This window comes from Phalaenopsis equestris, unplaced genomic scaffold, assembly GCF_001263595.1.
Source record: "Phalaenopsis equestris unplaced genomic scaffold, ASM126359v1 Scaffold000224, whole genome shotgun sequence".
NCBI classification, from domain to species: Eukaryota; Viridiplantae; Streptophyta; class Magnoliopsida; order Asparagales; family Orchidaceae; genus Phalaenopsis; species Phalaenopsis equestris.
This window is the reverse complement of record NW_018164666.1, coordinates 805,900-823,543: the sequence shown is the minus strand read 5'-3', so window position 1 is coordinate 823,543 and position 17,644 is coordinate 805,900. Positions and strand designations below refer to the sequence as shown.

The window sequence follows — 17,644 nt, the reverse complement described above, 5'->3', positions numbered from 1 at the left end:
CAGATAATATGAATGTGTGAAATCAACGATATAAAAAAAAAATATTGGGAATGTCAAATTGGTCAGCATAAATATACTTATTTTAAAAATATATACTATTTTCAAGAAAATTGGGGAAGTAATGCATATCAAAAATATCAACACATTTTCATAAATTCATGTGAAGGGTATGTTGGGAAATGCTTTCTGCCTGTTTTGCTTTTCAGACTGTTACCACAAATTTATTTGGAAACTGTTTTCTTGTTACTTTTTTAGAAATTTCTATGATAGAAAACTATATTTTTTCAATATGAGTTGTTACAGTGTAGTGACTGTCATAAAATTGCGGTCTAAATTTTTAAAAATAAAATAAAATTGTAATAGTTAGCATAACTTTTTGAAATACAATTTCTTCTATAACAGCTTAATAATTATTTCTTCAAATAGTTATAGCTGAGTCAAATATACCCTTAAAATTATAAAAAAATTCGTACAATTTATTTAAAATATCAAAGTTAGGTTTTCATATAAAAAAGTCTTCAGTGTATCACGATTCATAACTCATAATTAGCCAAGTATTGGGGGCTTATAAAGTCCTCAACCCTGACCTCGTGGTGTATCATAAAAGAGTCATGGCACTATTAGAGCACATCCCTGATGTGATTTTGATCAAAATACTTCGTTCTCTCAATGAAAAAACTTACGCTATTGTAAAACTAGCCAAAGAGTTGTAGTTTTAATGAGGATCCCGTAATAGTGGTGATCCAAGATAGAAAGGTCCTATCACCAACTCTTCTTAGCACTCTAGAAGCCTCTTTGTTGGGGGATAAAGGCATAGTCCTTTCCTCTTCTGATGGCTCAGATGTGGATTGACGTCAAGCCTTCATCGCATATTTGAAAAGGTTTGTGTTTCGAGATATTTGAAAAGTACTTTTAATAATATAGGTTTGTGTTTCGAGATGTTTAGTTTGATTATAAAGTTGTTAAAATAAAAAATTAAATGATACAAATTTGATTATAATCATGTCGAATTCATATATCATTTGACCTTAGAATTAATGATTCAATGCTTCAAATTATAATTCAGACCTTTCATCAAAGTTCCTTTCAACTTGGATCGAGGATTTGTGTTTCGAGATGTTCAGTTTAAAATTTAAAATACTAATGATTTGAATGATTGTAAATTTGAATCTAAAAATTATCCCATCTTTAATATAATAAGTTGTGTTTGATCAATAAATTTTTTTGTAACATAGCAATATTTATTATGCTTTATTTCCCTAAAATTTTACAAGTAAAAATTTCTATTTAAAAAATAAATAATAGTGATATTTTTTTACCTACTACTAAACATTTAAGTGTGATACATGCAAATAAAAAAAAATAGATATTAGATATATGAAATAAAAATTATTTGGTATATATGTAAAATTTATATTTCTCTTAAAAAATTTGTATAACATTGGCATCTGGGCCATTCTGTAAATACAAGAAAATGAGGCGTGTATATAAGAAAACAGCATTATTTATTGTTACCACTCATCAATGGACAGAGAAAAAGAAAGAAGCCGAACCCCACAGAAATAAACCAAAACCCTTCCCCACTTCTCTCCCCCTTCTCGTCAGACAGCTCTAGTGTTCCCTGCCATCTCTTTCCTCCCTTCCGGAACAAGATCTGGGCGTCTTCGTCCGCAAAAATGAGGAATTCGGTGTTGATGTGAAGAGTGATTCAACGGAGGTTTGTTGGTTTCTTCTCATGAATCCTTCGTCGCTGATCTCGCGAAGAGTTATGCCGGAGATGTGGCAGTTTCCAATGGTCGGAGTACCTTCAGCAGTTAGGGTTCCGGCTGCTGGAATAGGCTACCGAGATGTGTCGGCGGGAGAATCAACGGTGACAGAGCATAGCCCGGGGAATCGGTGCAAGAAGAAGCGTCGGGATGCGGGGCCGACTGCGGCTTCGATTGCGTTGTCGGAGGAGGATTCTTCGAAATTCGTTTCTACAAGCAGCGGTGGCATTGATTTGGTATTTAACTCGGTAATCCTTGAACGATTGTTTTGTGATTTGACGGTTTTCACTGTTCAGGGTTTAGTTTATTTGTGGTTGTGGGGTAATATTTTGTGAGATCTGGGGAATCTTTTTGAGGCGGACGTGAAATTTTTTTATATATTTTTAAGTTTAATATTGCTGTTTGGTGGTTGTGATCGATGGATCTGTGGTTGATGTTGACAGATCATTAGTTTTATTACTGCTGCTTTTGTTTATGTTTATCGTCTTAGCGTTTTCGTTGCTGACAATGACTTACGGAAGTTTTCATTGCCCTCTGACATTTTCATTGTTTGTAGTTTTTTGAGGTCTCCGGATTTTACTACTACTTTTTCTTCAATTTGAGCTAGGTGTTGGGTAGCACTGTGGCATTGGGACTACGGGTGTACCTTGTTGAACAGTTGTTCTACTAGATTGGTAACTAAAACCTATAGATTTCCATTGATTAGAGCTTGAAATGAACCAAGCTAAGCCCAGGACTGCGTTGTTAAGGCTCGTCATTTATCTTCTTTTTGAGCTCGAGCTAAAGCTTGAACATAATTCGAGTTTTATAATATTATTCAAGCTCGTTTATTGATATTAATTTTGAATTCCATCTTTTATCCGGCATAAGTAACTATGTGCATTTAATGCAGGACCACACACTTCTACAGAATCAGACGTCACATTCCTCTTATCAACTTTCCGTTTATCTCTGTTTTTTTTTTTGGCAATTTCGTTTCATCCAGTTAATTTTGTGTTGTTGTGTCAAAGCAGGGATAACTGTAGTATGTAGAAAATAACTCCATTTTTTTAAAAGAAAATATAAAATTTATGCTGCTTCTTCTTCGCGTGGTTTTTTTGCTGCTAAATTAGCTCTATTTTAGAAGTGTTATTGGACACCATCACTGGATTTTAATGGCAGAAGGCAGCACATGATCTATATGACCGATTCTGATCATAGACGAATTGATGACCTTACTTGTAGGTTCATCCAATTCATTCCTTAGACGCAGCGTGAGTTTCAAAATTTCAAGAAAAGTGAAACTCAGACTCGACCACAGTGTTTTGCAGTCCCGGTACCCATATTTACTCTATGTGAAACCCTTTAGTAGATTTTGACCACAGCATACTTGACAGCCTTTCTATAGTCTCAGCTAGGTTTCTGTGAATCTGATGAAGATAGAGACCCTCGTCGGTGTCTCTAGTCGTTAAACTCTGAGGTAGATGATGAATATCGTTCGATTTTTTCAGTAGACGAAATTTGTGACTGACATCATTCCAACTTCTGTTTAAAACTCGATCTCCGTTCTGTTCACAACCATTCATGCATAGAAGATTATTGGGATTGGGAAAAAATCTTCCAAAACCTTTTTCAATTTTGTGAAAATTTATTTCTGGAAAAGGATTCATGTAGCCGACCCCACGGAGTGGGATTAAGGCTTTATTGTTGTTGTTGTTGTTATTTCTGGAAGCAAGTTAAAGCCATAGTTTGTAAATTAAAAGGAGGAGTTCAATGGTGGTACTAATTTAGGCAGTATTGACAGCAATCGAAAGGGACCTGTTAGAAGTAGGCTTTGATTGAAATAATTTTTATGAGGTCATTTTTACCATCTTACTTTTAATAGATACTGTATTTGCAATGTCAGCACTGCAAATAGGGGAACAATCTGTCAGTGATCATAGGAAGGAATTTTACTTGTGCGAACAATCCGATTGAGGCCAAAAATCAATTGGTCACTCTTTATAAAGGGAGCCTTAAATAAACAATTCAAGAAAAAAAAAAAAAAACTAGAAATGAACTCTTTCTGGTTGTTGCCTTATTCCCTCAACTTTGCCTACAATTCCAAGCTGCAATTCACCCAAAGCTTTCAAGGTATTCATGCTTGCACGCATTCAAGGAGTTGAGGATTAGATGCCTGCAAAACCAATTTTCCTGAAGATTAGCTTGCTTCAATCCAAATCAATTTTTAAAGCTCAACAAATATGGTAAAAAAGAGACTAGTCGAATGAATATCCCATATTAGACGTGACAATCCTTATGCGAATCTGAATACCTTAAATTGTTTTTGTTTTCAATTTGGACACTAGTCGAATGAATATCCAAGTTGAAAATAAATGCTGTTTGCTAACGGTGAGATGATGCGGAGAAAGTATCGGGAGATGTGGAGGACTTCCTTATCTTTATTATTAAAAAAAATGATAGTACCACACCACCAGTGGCCATGAGAAAACACAATTGCTAGAATGTGTTTCACCATTAATGGCAAGAACATCGATAGATAATGATTGCTCTAAAATATAATCTTCAGTTCTGTGTTAAAGCTTTACGCCTAAAAACTACTGAACACTTGCACACTTACAAGATCGTTTGGTTTCGAAAGGGATCAAGATTTTGGTTTCAATTATGCTTTACACAATTTTCTCTATTGGAAAAAAAAATTTGTGCGAAGTTTTATACGATGCGTGACATTTGACCTGTGAACGTAGTAGATTGTTAGGCCAAAACTTACTCTTTCAAGTGAAACAGACAAACAAATTTGTTACTTTGGATACGTCTTTAATAAATTTTTTATATCCAATACGAATCTTGAAGCTTAACACGGATCTCAGAACAATCTTCTGAGCAAGTAGTGTTCAAAATTTGATAAGAAGTCATTCAGAAGTCTGATTTAAGTAAACTTACTGTCAAACTGACCAACTCGACGAGATGAACCTAATGATACCAAAATTGGTCTAATCTAAATCAATTCAAGCTTAGATCGTCATTAAACCATGTTTGAAAGTTTTCCAGACACATTTGAAAGATCAAATAGATGTCGAATACAGTGATTTCATAGTTGAATCGAGTGTCTCGACAAGAAGAATCCAAAGAGCTCATGATCACTTAATTTTGACAACATTAAGACACTCAAATGACCATTAAATGCTGTTCGATTGAAAGAATTTCTCCGGGCCGTCCGATCATATTGGTTGAAATTTCATCATTAATTGTTGCCAGGACTATAGATAGTGACCCACAGAGGAGAGAGTTTGAGAATTGAGGAGGAGCTTGAAGTTTTGAGAAGAAGTTGAAGTCCAACATCACTCCTGGTGCAGTTGACCACCGCAGACAGTTATCGACTACTGCCGACCCCTGTCGACCACCACCTGTTGGATGCAACTGATTGCTATCGGTTGTCGTTTGTTCCTTGTAACAAGTTCATCCGTACATCGACGTTGTAAGTGAGAAGACTTTGTTATCTTTTCCCATTTGTGGAATAATGGGTTTCTGAAATCATCAACTTATGATCGATTTTTACAACTGGGCCAGACCCCATGAGTTTTCTCCTTTATAGGTTTTTCACATAAAAGTTTCTGTTGTCTCTACTAGCTGTTTTCCTTTATCTGAGTGTGTGTTGAATCTTCGTACAATGCTAAGATGATAATCTATTATTCTACCTCCGCGAATTTTCTAGCACGCATCAACACCAATTGTATCCAACTCTCAAAGCAACCAAGATGTTTCAACTCTGGCTATGGTTTCAGGCTCCAATCTATTAGTCACTTGCAAGGAACCTTCAACCATGTTTGCATTGATGGTTGTCAAATCCGACAGTGAGACAACATTGCTTCCCAATTTTGTTCAGTCTTTTTAGAACAATACTTATGTAATAATTGAGTAGAGTTATCACATGAATTTCCACCATTATGGTTTGTCCAACGCCAGATAGACCTCACAACAAGAGCTTTGTCAAGTCTTCTTAACTATCAAATGATTCCTAAGGAGCACCGTATGTTACAAGCTGGGCAAATTATTAGGAAAGAGATTATGTAACATAGCCTAACAACCTAAACTTAGTTTGTGTGTAGATAATCAATGAAAGTTAGGGGTTGACATGCGTGTGGATGATCGAACCATCAGTAAGATTGCTATCACACATCACTTTTAGTTGCCATGCAAGGGATGTGCTTGATAACAATCAGATAGAAGGAATAATATATTATTTACAATTTTATTGCTTTTAAATTGTAGTGCTTATAAACAAGTTTTATTAAATTTATGGTTATGAATATTGAGGTCTGTATAGTCGACACACATTCTTCATGAACCACTAACTATTGAGTTATCTATCGAGACAACAATGAACTGGATTAAGCGAGTTATCTATCGAGGAAAATCTCCTATGACAACAGGGAAATTTATTGTTCCCTCGACCCGTACTGGTCAATTATCAAAACCGTGTAATGATCCAGATGTAGATTAATGTTTTTTCCTTGTAGGTCCCAAACTAAGGAAAGTGGAGTAAAATAAAACATCAACAGAGCTCCCATTGTTGATTAAGATTCTTTTTGCATTGTAGCAAAGTTCGCCAATTCCCGCGCTAATGACAAGAGGATTTTAGTGAGGTACTTATCAAAAGTGATTGGTTCAAGGCGTAATTTTTTCTATGTTGGTTCACCAGGTGTAGTGATAAAAACTTGATCAGTCAGCAGCGGACCTCCTGCAATTGTCTGAATTTCACCTACGACTAGGTGACCCCCATGTTGTTGCCCCCCAACAGGAGCATTATCGTTACCAGTTAGTTTGTTTTGAATAAATCGACCAAGATACCCCGTTGAATCAACATTTCAATTTCTTCCCCAAGGAATTTACATGCCTTAGTGGTGTGGCCACGACTTCGATGAAATGGACAATATTGTTCTTGATTTTTCGTGTTATGTTTTAAGGGGTGAGGCCACTTAACAGCTTGTTCATCCTTGATGGCAATCAAGATGTTTGCACGTGACGTGTTGAGTGGTGTATACTATTTCTTGGGTCGATATTCAGTTCGTTGACCCGCATGTTGAAGGAGGAGGTCACTATTCTTCGGTTGTTCAGACTTTCTCCGTTGCAAAGATTGATTATTGTCTCTGGAGTTACCTTTGCGTTTTTTCCTAAATTTCTCAAATTGTTCCTTATGTGCACTGATAGCCTCGTCTCCAGTGATTTGGGCTTTAACACGGTGAACATGATTAACATAAGAACAAACTGTCTCCCGCATCAGTGATGAGTAGAAGGGTCTTGGGCGGAGCCCCCAAAGGAAAACCCCTCATAAGTAACTCTGGATCTACTCCTGGAATTTGACGGATTTCAGCAGAAAATCTGCAGAAGTAATCTTTAAGCGACTCTCCTTCACTTGATGAATTCCTGAGAAATGGGATGAATCATTGATGATTCATCGATTTGCTATGAACTGCTCCACAAATAGTTTGAGAAGCTCGTTGAAGGTGTTTACAATGCCCCCCGCAGAGAGTAGAACCATGTTCGAGCTTGTTCCTTAAGAGTGGCTGGGAACACCTGACATAGAAGCGTGCCAGAGGCACGTTGAATGTGCATGATGATTCGATAATGATCAATATGTTCATAGGGGTCAGTTATCCCTTCATATGCGTCAATGTTCGACAGCTTGAAGCCTGTTGGGATAGGGTGTTGGAGGACCTCATTCACTATGGGAGATGATTCAAGGATGTTAGGGTGAGTGTGGAAGCAATCTTTTTTCTCTAGGGGGAACTATTCTCGGACGAGGCGACGTAGTTCGTTACAGATGACATCATCTGGAACAGTAGCAATGCATGGTGGTGCTAGGGGAGCTGTATGAGATAGATGAGTGGAATTTGCGGTGTCTAAGAATTCAACATCACGTCTTGGCAAGGGAATTGTTCCCTCTTGAGCAGGGGGCACAATATGAGTTCCTCCGGGCAGTATATTTTTCGTAGGTCGTGAATTTAATGGTAAATGAGTTTCAGTTATCAGTGTGGACTGTGGTTGTTGGATCCCTCTTAGGAATTGTATGATCTCTAGTTGAGACTCCTACGTATTCGTTCTTCCATAGAAGGACCCGAAACCCCCTCGTTGGTTGGATAACCTCTTCCAGGGCGGGAAAATGAAGAAACATGTTGCCCTTGACTTCGTGACTGTTCCCTGGAACGATGGGAGTTAGAGCGAGCTACTTCGTTGTCCCGAATATTTTGCCTTGTGGCCATGTAAGAAATTAAGCAAGTACTTCAGTGGTGGGATTGAGAGTTTCCCACAGATGGTGTCAAATTGATGCGTGCTAGAAAATTCACGGCGGTAGAGTAACAAATTATCGTCTTAGCGTTGTATGAAATTTCATCACACAAATGAAATAAAAAAAATAGTGATGACTTCAGAAGCTGTGAAAAATCCGTAAGGGAAAAACCACGAGGCGATGCCTAGTTGCGGAAATCTACTATTGATTGATGATTACAGAAATCCCTTGTCCTACAGATGAGAAAAAATAACTATATTTTTTCAGATTACAATGTTGACTGACGACTTCTGGTTGGTGGTGATTGATGATGGTGGTAGAGGTTTGAAGATAATTAGTAGTGGTTGTCGACGATCAACGACGGTAGTCAACGGTGGTCGGCGGTGGTTGACGACGGAGGTCGACGGTAGTCGATAACGATTGATGGTGATGGTGAGCTGCAGCTTCTCCTCAAGACCTTAGACTCTCTCTAGACTTTCCCCTCTCATGAGGGATAATGTTATATTTATAGTGTTCAGGGTGCAATTAATGCAGAAATATGAACCATCTTGATTAGACGGTTCAGAGAGCTTCCATCGATCATACAAAGTTTAATGAAATTTTGAGTGCCTTAATGATATCAGAATTGAGCGATCTTGAGCTTGTTAGATTTGTCTTGTCGAGCCGCTCGATTTGAGTATAAACTTGTCCTATTTGACAGTCGTTTGACTTTCCAAATGTATTTATAAATCTTCTAATTGTGGTTTAATGACTTGATCTGGAATTGATTTGACTTGAATTATGCTAGTTTTCATATCATTAGGTCCGTCTCATTGAACATGTTAGTTTGACTATAAGTTTGCTGAAATCGGAGCTCGAGATAACTTTTTATCAAGATTTGAATATTTCTTGCTTAAAATATCATCTCGAGATTCTTGTCATGCCTCAAGATTCGTGTTGGATGATGAAAATTTGTTGGTGGTGTCTCAACACCGTTTACCAAAGCATCTGAGGAGTTTTTACCACTTGCGAACATACCGCCTTATCAATCCGTTCTGGTTTGACATAATCTGAGTTGCAAGTATACCGCCACGTTTGTTCTCCTGAGCCAAATTCCGAACAAGTAAATATCTCTTATGCTTCCCATCTTATGACAATTTGGGCCTCAGTGAGGTTGCAGATTTGTAAGAGTTCGCGAATTTGTAAGAGTTTGGTTGATGGGTGATTTTTATTATCTTCTCGGTCTTTCCTCTGACGCTTGAAGTTTTGGAGAACTGGCATCTTCTGCTGTGTTCCAATAACAAGAGTTTCACACTGGTATTCCGTCTCTTCATATGGAACACTAGGGGTGAGGGTTGGAAGTGCAGCCGCCCGTGATGCTATCAGTTGGTTGTTAATTAGAGCATCAACTAAAATTTTAAATTCTAATTTCTTCTGGTTTGCTTGATTTTTATTTGTCTCAACAAAAAGTTCTTCATCTAGGAAGAAGGGAGTTCCACGGGGAAGACGTCATCAAATGAAAAGTCTTGTTTGAATTGCTCTTCAGTGTCTGTGGTCTCTTTACACAACTTTTCGATGATGACCCGCTCACTGAAGTAGATCACTCTCCCGATTGTGCATTCAGCTTCAACATGTTCAAATCCGTGACACTTGCAAGATCTTCTGACTGTGACAGACTTGCAGATTGGTTTTTCTGGATTGTGGCAAAGAGGTTCTCTTGGTGATGCGGTCTCTCCATTTCAGAAACTAGAGTCTGCAACTTTTGGCAGTAGTAAGTTAGTAGGAACTGACGTTATGTTTTCTGCTTCATCTTCATATTTTCTCATTCTTCCATTCGATCTTTCTGGTCATGACCAAGGCTAACCTCCATTGGATTTTCTCTTTAGTATTCATAAGCCTCCGCTGAAGACGACAGAGCTCGCCGTATCTTTTCCATGGTAGGCTCGTGCATTGATCTCCTTGGTGGCATGTTTGATGTTTAGGGATCTATGAAAGGAGAAAAAAAAGAAGAAAGAATGAATAGAAACATAAAAGACAAAAAGAAAAAAAAAATATGGTGTGGTGGATTTGGTAGGGGCAGATGCTAGAAATTTTAGGATGTGATTAGAGTTGTGCTAACTCTGATACCAAATGATACCAGAGTTTAACCCAATACACGACGTAAGACCGATTTTACTAATGATTTAAACAAGGTTACCTTGAAGACTTAAAAGAAGGAAAGACAATACACAAAGCAAGATCGTAAAATAAAGGATGACAAATAAAGATTTGACAAAAGGAAACCCAACAAGCCGACGAGGAGAAAATCTAGAGTGGTGGTGTTAGATCGGTGGCTGCAGTGAAGACTGGAGAGATGTCGAACAACTGTGGAAGAAGTAGGGCGATAAACCAGCGATCCTCAAGGCGTCGAATTGCAGCTGGAAGGAGCAGCTGGGGCTGCAGTAGGGAGGGGCTGGAAGGGGCAGCGTACGGTACAACCTGCAGGAAAGTTGCAGGAAGGCGACATGATGGTTGCGGTTGTTGGAGGGTGCAGGGACAACTGCAAAAAGAGCCAAACAACTGCGAGGAAGGTGTCAGAGGGGATGACAGAAACAGGATGGTTGTCAGAAGCGTCAAACAGTAGCCGGGTGGGTGTTGGTACGGCTTGCAGCAGCAGGATAGCTGCAGAAAACGTCGAACAACAAGGAGGAAGGTGTTGGAGGGGCTAGCGGCAATAGTGCAGCTGCGGGAAGCGTGTCAAACAGTAGTTGGGAGGGTATGGTACGGCTGACAGCGACAAGATAGCTGTAGGAAATGTCGAACAGCAGCAGGGAAAGAAGATGGGAGCAAGGTCTTGTGGTTTGCGGCTGCTGGAAGCGGTGGACAGCAACGAGAAGGGTGGAAGAGTACATAAATATCTTGACGGGGTCGAGCTACAGCCGGAGCACCACCCAGACCGGTGGAGACGATCACCACCTCAGACGAGGGACAGCCGGAGCACTACGTCGACGTCAAATATAGCCCTCGAAGGGAAAATATCAAGGTTAAAACCTGAATTCAGATATCAAAAATAAGACCCCTAACTCTAAGCTCATTATCATCTATTTATAATGAGGTTAGGATTTTATTTTAGGCAATGCTTGAAAGTAGGAAGAAGAATCAAATCAGGATTTCAGGTTTAGGAAAGAGGAATAACATATTCAGAAATTCTAATTTGAAAATTTGTTTTAGGAAAGGAATTGTAATGGAAATTTAGATTTAGGAAGAAGGAATAAAAATATTCAGAAATTCTGATTTATAAAGACTTGCATTATGAAGCTGCTAAGAAGAAAGGAGGGGGAGGGGAGAGAAGGGAAAGCAACGAGCACAACTCCCTCCATTTGAGAACCGTTTGGTCCTGCATAGCCCCCGTGTCGTTCATGGTTTTTTTTCATAATCTGTTGAGGCTTTTTCTCTTTTTTAAACACAAGTTCAACACAAAAGGTTATATCATCATATATATCTTCATTTTTCTCTATAATCCATGTACTTAATTTTTATTCTAGTGATTCTAAGTTATCTGCTTGATGAATATTATTGTTATTATCATTATAATTTTTTAGTTATTTTAGCATATTCCTGATCATTTAGAATTAGGTTATGTGTAAATAATAATCATTTAGAATTTATTTGGAATATCTTTAATAAAAAATTCTATAATCAATATGAAAATATATAGACTTTATTTTTATTCTTTGGTTAATTCTATCAGTATTAGAAACTCTTTCATCATTTTTAAATTTATTATTATAACAGTTAATTATCCATTATGCATTTCTTTAATAACTTTATTGTAACTCTTAACCCCCCCATTTTTTCTTTAATGCACTAAATAAATTCTTGTGATATTTGATGAGGAATCTTCTTATAAGCAATAAAAATCATATGAAAATTTTTTCTTTATTCTATTTTTTTATATTTACTGTTCTAAACATAAAAATGACTTCATACTAATTTTTTTTTTGTCATGGAACAATATCGTTTCTTCAAAATTGATTAATTTTCTTGTATGTTTAATTAATGTCAGTTACAATGCTATTGAATGACATGTAAATTTGATTCCTTTTATCTTAAACATCTTATATGTTCATATTGATTGGCAACAAGTTATTTCTTCTACAATCATTTGGCATCCCTTTAATTTTTTATGTTCTACTGGAGTGATTTATCAATAAAATCATTGTAATATTTCTCGCAGTTTTTCAACCCTGAATCTATATTTTGTATGGACTAACTTTTGTACCTTAATAGATTTTCAAAGCTAGTCACATTTGATTTTTTCAATCAATCTATCATATATCTTATTATATTTGTTGAAAGTATTATAATTAGTAAATAAAGAATGAAAGGAATTGCGGGTTCATGTGCTAGACAAGAGAAAATATATGTCAAAGATTCATGTGGTTAACAAAAGATGAGTGCAACTGATTTATGTGCTTGATATGGAAAGAAGAGTGTCAAATTTTTTTTTGCTTGATATGGAAATGATCGTGCCACAAATTTTACCTCATTTTACTAGTCAGGAAAGAGAATTTTGAACAACAGCTTTAAATTTTTAAATTCTTTATAATTAGTGGATTTCATTTTTTTTAAATTAATATGTGTATAAGTATCCATTGAGGAATGAACAAAGCAAGGTTTTTAGTCACTTCTTTTCTTGTATATAGTATCAACATTAGGTTAACTCATTTTTCTAACTTTTATTTTTATCTCCTTTTCATTTCTTCTTATAATTTTTTATTTTTTGACTTTTTTTTTAATATAATGGAGGCCATCATGAATGGTGAAAATCATGCTAATAGAGATTTTTAGATACTACAAATCCTGCATAGTTTGAATGAAAGAAACTATGTGAAATGTCTCAATCTTGAAGAGTGATTGAATTGGAAAACCATTTGAATTATCTCATGAAATCTTTTTTGACACAGAGTTTTTCACAAAAATATTCTCAAAAAATTTTTTTGTGAATGTCACGAGTTAATTTTATTAATAACATCTAGATAAACTTGCTTAGGGTACGTAAGTATATTTCTTAGGATATTCATCCACTCAAAAAATGACCCACACCCACACCCACACCTAGTCCCATAGTCTATAAAAATATCAATTAGTCCCTAAACTCTTTAATATTGGTTGATATAGTCATTTATGGGGACTATTTTTTCCCCTATTAAATAAGCCTCATGATTAAATTGACACTTTTATAGACTCTGGGACTAAAATAACTCCATATAAAAAGTCAGGGGACTATTTTGACCTCTCTCTCTCTCCCTTGGAATGGGCAGTGCCATGGATTGCTCAGTTTCCCTGTCGACCAAAATAAAAAGTTTTGAAAAACAAGTTTAATTTCTAATTCTTTTGTAATTAATAAATTTAATTTTTTTCTTGGTAATTGTGAATAAATATTAATTGGGGAAATGAGTAAGACTAGCTTTCCAGTCACTTATTCCTTTCTATAATATTCAGTATGCTCATCTAAAATAATTTCCTTTTGAAAGTTTTATTTAATAATTTCTAAAAAAAAAAAAAAAAAAAATCCAATCTTTTGTTGACACGCTCTTCTGAGATTTTTTTTTATTATCTCTTTTAATGCAGTTAATTTGATCAAGCTATTTGAATGCCTTTTCTCTTGCTTTTGCATTCCCTACTTATTGGGATAAAGGATTGTTGTTTTGTTGTCTCTTACTTTTTTCATTCCATCTTATTTTTTCCTTTATAAGTAGCAAATTTATTATTTAAAAGCTGCATTAATTGCTTTGCTTAGTACACTCCGTATGACTTATATGTCTTTGTTTTAAATATTAATGCTCGTTAATATTCAAGTTTTACTACATTTTCAAGGCACATGTTTTATTAATGTTTCTTTTATATTGTACATCTTCTTCCCACCAAGCTTAATTGCCAACACACTATTTTCTAACTCATAAATTTCTGTGGTAATCTTTTTAATCTGCGTTGAAGTTTAGATGTCAAATATAGGGCCCAAAATAGTTTACCCCAAACCTAAGGGCGAGAAAAATTTTATATTTTGCATAACTATAGGAGAATTCATGGGTGAAGTTTTCATTCTATATATGGCTATGTTGGGGAATTTTATATTGTAAAGGATAAAAACCATCCCCAGCCGCTTCCTGATTCCATCATTATTTTTAATGTTGTTAGCCATCTTGTTTTACATCAGGCAGGCTCAATTAAAGTGTTTCAATTTATTTCTCCGTTTTAGTGATATTTGAACAATTTGCATGAGAACTAAATACTCTTTGAAGTTTGAGAGTAGACAATAAAGTAATTTATGGCATATGGTTTTGGGGTAGTTTCTAAATTTGATAGCATCTCGTCCAGAACTAGAAGTATGAGAATGGAGTAAGATGTTGGGACAAATAGATTCCGGAGAAAATAATGTAAAAAATATAGAAAGTTTTTTTATGTTTTAAAAAGGAGAAATTGTTAAATATTTTTTATTTTTTTTTATATTCATCTTTTAAAGTTTCAATCTTTCTTTGGGTGTTCAATTTTGTCCTTCAACTCATTCGATCTATGTCAATTTGGTTTTACTATTAGTTTTGCTCTTTCCTTGGATAAAAAATGTAGGAGAGAAGTTATTTCATGGGTCTATTGTGGACTTTTGGTCAATCTTATAATTCTAGTTCAACCTACTGAATATTAAAACAGATACAACTAAAAAGGTGGTTGATGGCCATACAACTTGTAGGTTTTCTCAGCAATTCGTGATGTATATATTTGTCTGGCTTTGTTGTTTTTCAACATTTATTTTTTCACCAAGCATTTATATCCCTATTGTATCTTTCTTGTTGCAAGTACACTGTTTTCTCACCATGGAAGACGAAATATAGGATAAAAATATTTTATTGATTGTATTTTACTAGTTGAGGTAACTAGTTAAGTCCTCTTTTGACCTTTCTACCATATATGTAGAATTAAAGTGTAATGAAACTAATGAAAGTCCTTTTATTTTCATCTTCATCTATTTTGGGCAGATTTGCTGTGAATTTTCTTTTTCAAATATGCAGGCTTTGAACAAGAAGCCCTGTCTTAGTCCTTATTTTGCTCTGTCTCACAAGTTCTTATAGCTTTTGCCACCTTTTTCTTAAGCAGGCGGATAGCCAAACAAGGAAGCGCTCAAAAACGGGAAAATCCATTGATGAAAATGCTGAATCTAAAGTGGATGCCGAAGCAAGTTCTGATGGAAATAAGTTCGATCAACCTTTGGAGCCACCAAAGCCAGAGTACATTCATGTTAGAGCCAGAAGAGGTCAAGCGACTGACAGCCACAGCTTGGCAGAGAGAGTAAGGCCTTATTACCATCTATTGTCCATTGACCTGTATACTTTTTATTTTCTCTGTTTATTTTATGAACAATTTATGTTGACTTTTATATTTATGCCTTTGGTTGTTGTATCCATCTTGTTGGACCTGGTCATCAATAGGCTAGGAGAGAGAAGATAAGTGAGCGAATGAAGATACTTCAAGATCTGGTTCCTGGGTGTAACAAGGTATACAGTTAAACTTTATGCTTCATACTTCTGCACTTAATTTATTAGACTTTGCTTTCTAATTCTATTTCAAGCAGGTAATTGGTAAAGCATCTGTACTTGATGAGATCATAAACTACATCCAGGCATTGCAGCGTCAGGTTGAGGTACTCATTTTTCTGCCTTTGGCAAGGTCCTAAGTTTAGGGGCATAGTTGAGCAAAAGTGGACTTGTGAGCTGGCTTAGGCTCGGCTTGATCAGTGGCTCGTGAATTAAGCTCGATGAGCTAAAAAGCTAAGTTCAAGCCAACCCTAACTCGTTAGCTTGTAAGCCAGTTTTGTTTAAAAAATAATTAATATAAAATATACTCAAAATATATTAAAATTCAAAAGTTACCCTTAACATGTTGAAAATATTTTTAAAAATGGTAATTTACATATTATATCAAGTGATTTCTTATGATTTACCACTTAATTATTCATGATATTTATTATTTTATTATAACGCTAGCTTGAATTGATTTAGTTTCTATCTTTTATAATAAATAAATCGATTTGTGAGCCATCTTGAACTCTTAAAATTTAGATCGAGCTCGAGCTCGATTAATAATTAATAAAACTGAAGCTCAAGGTCAAGTTGAGGGTGACTTAGCCCATCTTGACTCATTTACACCTCCACCTATGTTTTCCTTTTTGATTTGCCTTTGTGCTCTAACTTCTTTTATCATCTACAGTTCCTTTCAATGAAACTTGAAGCAGTTGATTCTCGCATTAATACTGGCTTGGAGGGCTTCCCCTCCAAAGATGTAAGTCTAATGATTTTCCTTCCGGATTCAGCCAATCATCTCATTCCAGTTTTTTTTTTTTTTTTTTAATAAATTAGTCATTTCTTGAATTCTTATTGCATTAGCAGGTTAGATTTCTTCTGTGTTTTTTATCAATAGATAATTGAATCACTGCATATTGTGGCTAATTGGTTGATTTGTAAACGAAATACGTTGGATTTAACTAATCAGGGAAAAAAGGCTTAACATTTATTTTTAAATTTAATATCCAGAGATGCATTTACATGCATAACACATGATTCCTGTGTAACTGCATATCTAACACCTAAACTTTCATTTTTTACATTTATAACCTTCAAATCTTCACATAACATCAAAAAACGTCACTATTGCTAACTTCTAAATAGTAAAATAAACCTTTTGTCTATGCATAGATTACCAATCCAAGAATCATTCATCTCTGTATTTGTTGATTTTTTGGGTTTCAGTTTGGAGGGCAGGCATACGAGAACATAACTAGCCTAGCATATACCCCGCAGCGGACGAGAGACTACGTGCAACAAGGATCTGCAGCTGAGTGGCTTCACATGCAGGTTGGTGGTGCTTTGGAGAGAGTTACTAATTAGCCCTCCAATCATATATTTTGAATTCCTGTGCAATAAAATTGCATTCGCCAGGATTAATTTCATCCCTGCTTATGCGTTACTATTCGTCTTAATGCTTTTACTTTATGGTATCCAAAGATATTATCCCAAATTTCTATTTTTAATATCCAAATGTGGGATTATCTATTTTGATCAAGCAATATTTATAAGTCGGCACGGTTTAGTTATTCATGCCATTCAGTCGAAAGATTTGATGTCTGATGACTGTATTAATGCATGTTGTTGACATGTCTCAATATAAATATTTAAGACGTTAATTAAGTTTTAATTGTGACAGTTTTAGTCCCACGTCGTGAATTTATTCAGAGGTTTATGTGTATTTGAATGTTAGTATTAGACCAAGTCATAGCCGGACTTGGTTGCTCAAGTTTATAACCCATGCGGGGGCTTTGAGGTTGTTGGGATGATTAGCAGCGGAGTTTCACTTCTTCGAAAGAAGTACATCGCTTAAAATGAGCATTTAGCAATTCAAAATTACTCTTGGAATTGTTGCTTTCATTAGAGTTGTGAGCTCCCTTAATTTGAACAACAATCTTTTTTCTTCATTTTAATAAATTTTTTTTTTTCATTTGGGCATTAACATGCCACCCAAATTTCTTTTGATTATATAAGAATGAGAATTATATAATGTATTATTAGTAATTGTAAAGATTATTTTAATGATTAGTTTG

The 17,644-nt window shown here is 35.6% G+C and overlaps 1 protein-coding gene across 2 annotated transcripts; it reads left to right on the top strand.

Moving 5' to 3' along the window:
• Positions 1-1,532: 1,532 nt before the first annotated feature.
• LOC110023496 (transcription factor bHLH79) lies at positions 1,533-17,234 on the top strand. 2 transcript variants are annotated; one of them, XM_020722949.1, is made up of 6 exons: positions 1,533-2,014; positions 15,148-15,339; positions 15,480-15,545; positions 15,623-15,691; positions 16,258-16,329; positions 16,797-17,234. In XM_020722949.1, the coding sequence occupies exons 1-6, from the start codon at positions 1,736-1,738 to the stop codon at positions 16,932-16,934; spliced, it is 816 nt and encodes a 271-aa protein (XP_020578608.1). In that variant the 5' UTR covers positions 1,533-1,735; the 3' UTR covers positions 16,935-17,234. The 2 variants fall into 2 exon arrangements, with proteins under 2 accessions (XP_020578608.1, XP_020578609.1); XM_020722950.1 differs by having other exon boundaries at positions 1,538-2,002.
• Positions 17,235-17,644: the final 410 nt, after the last annotated feature.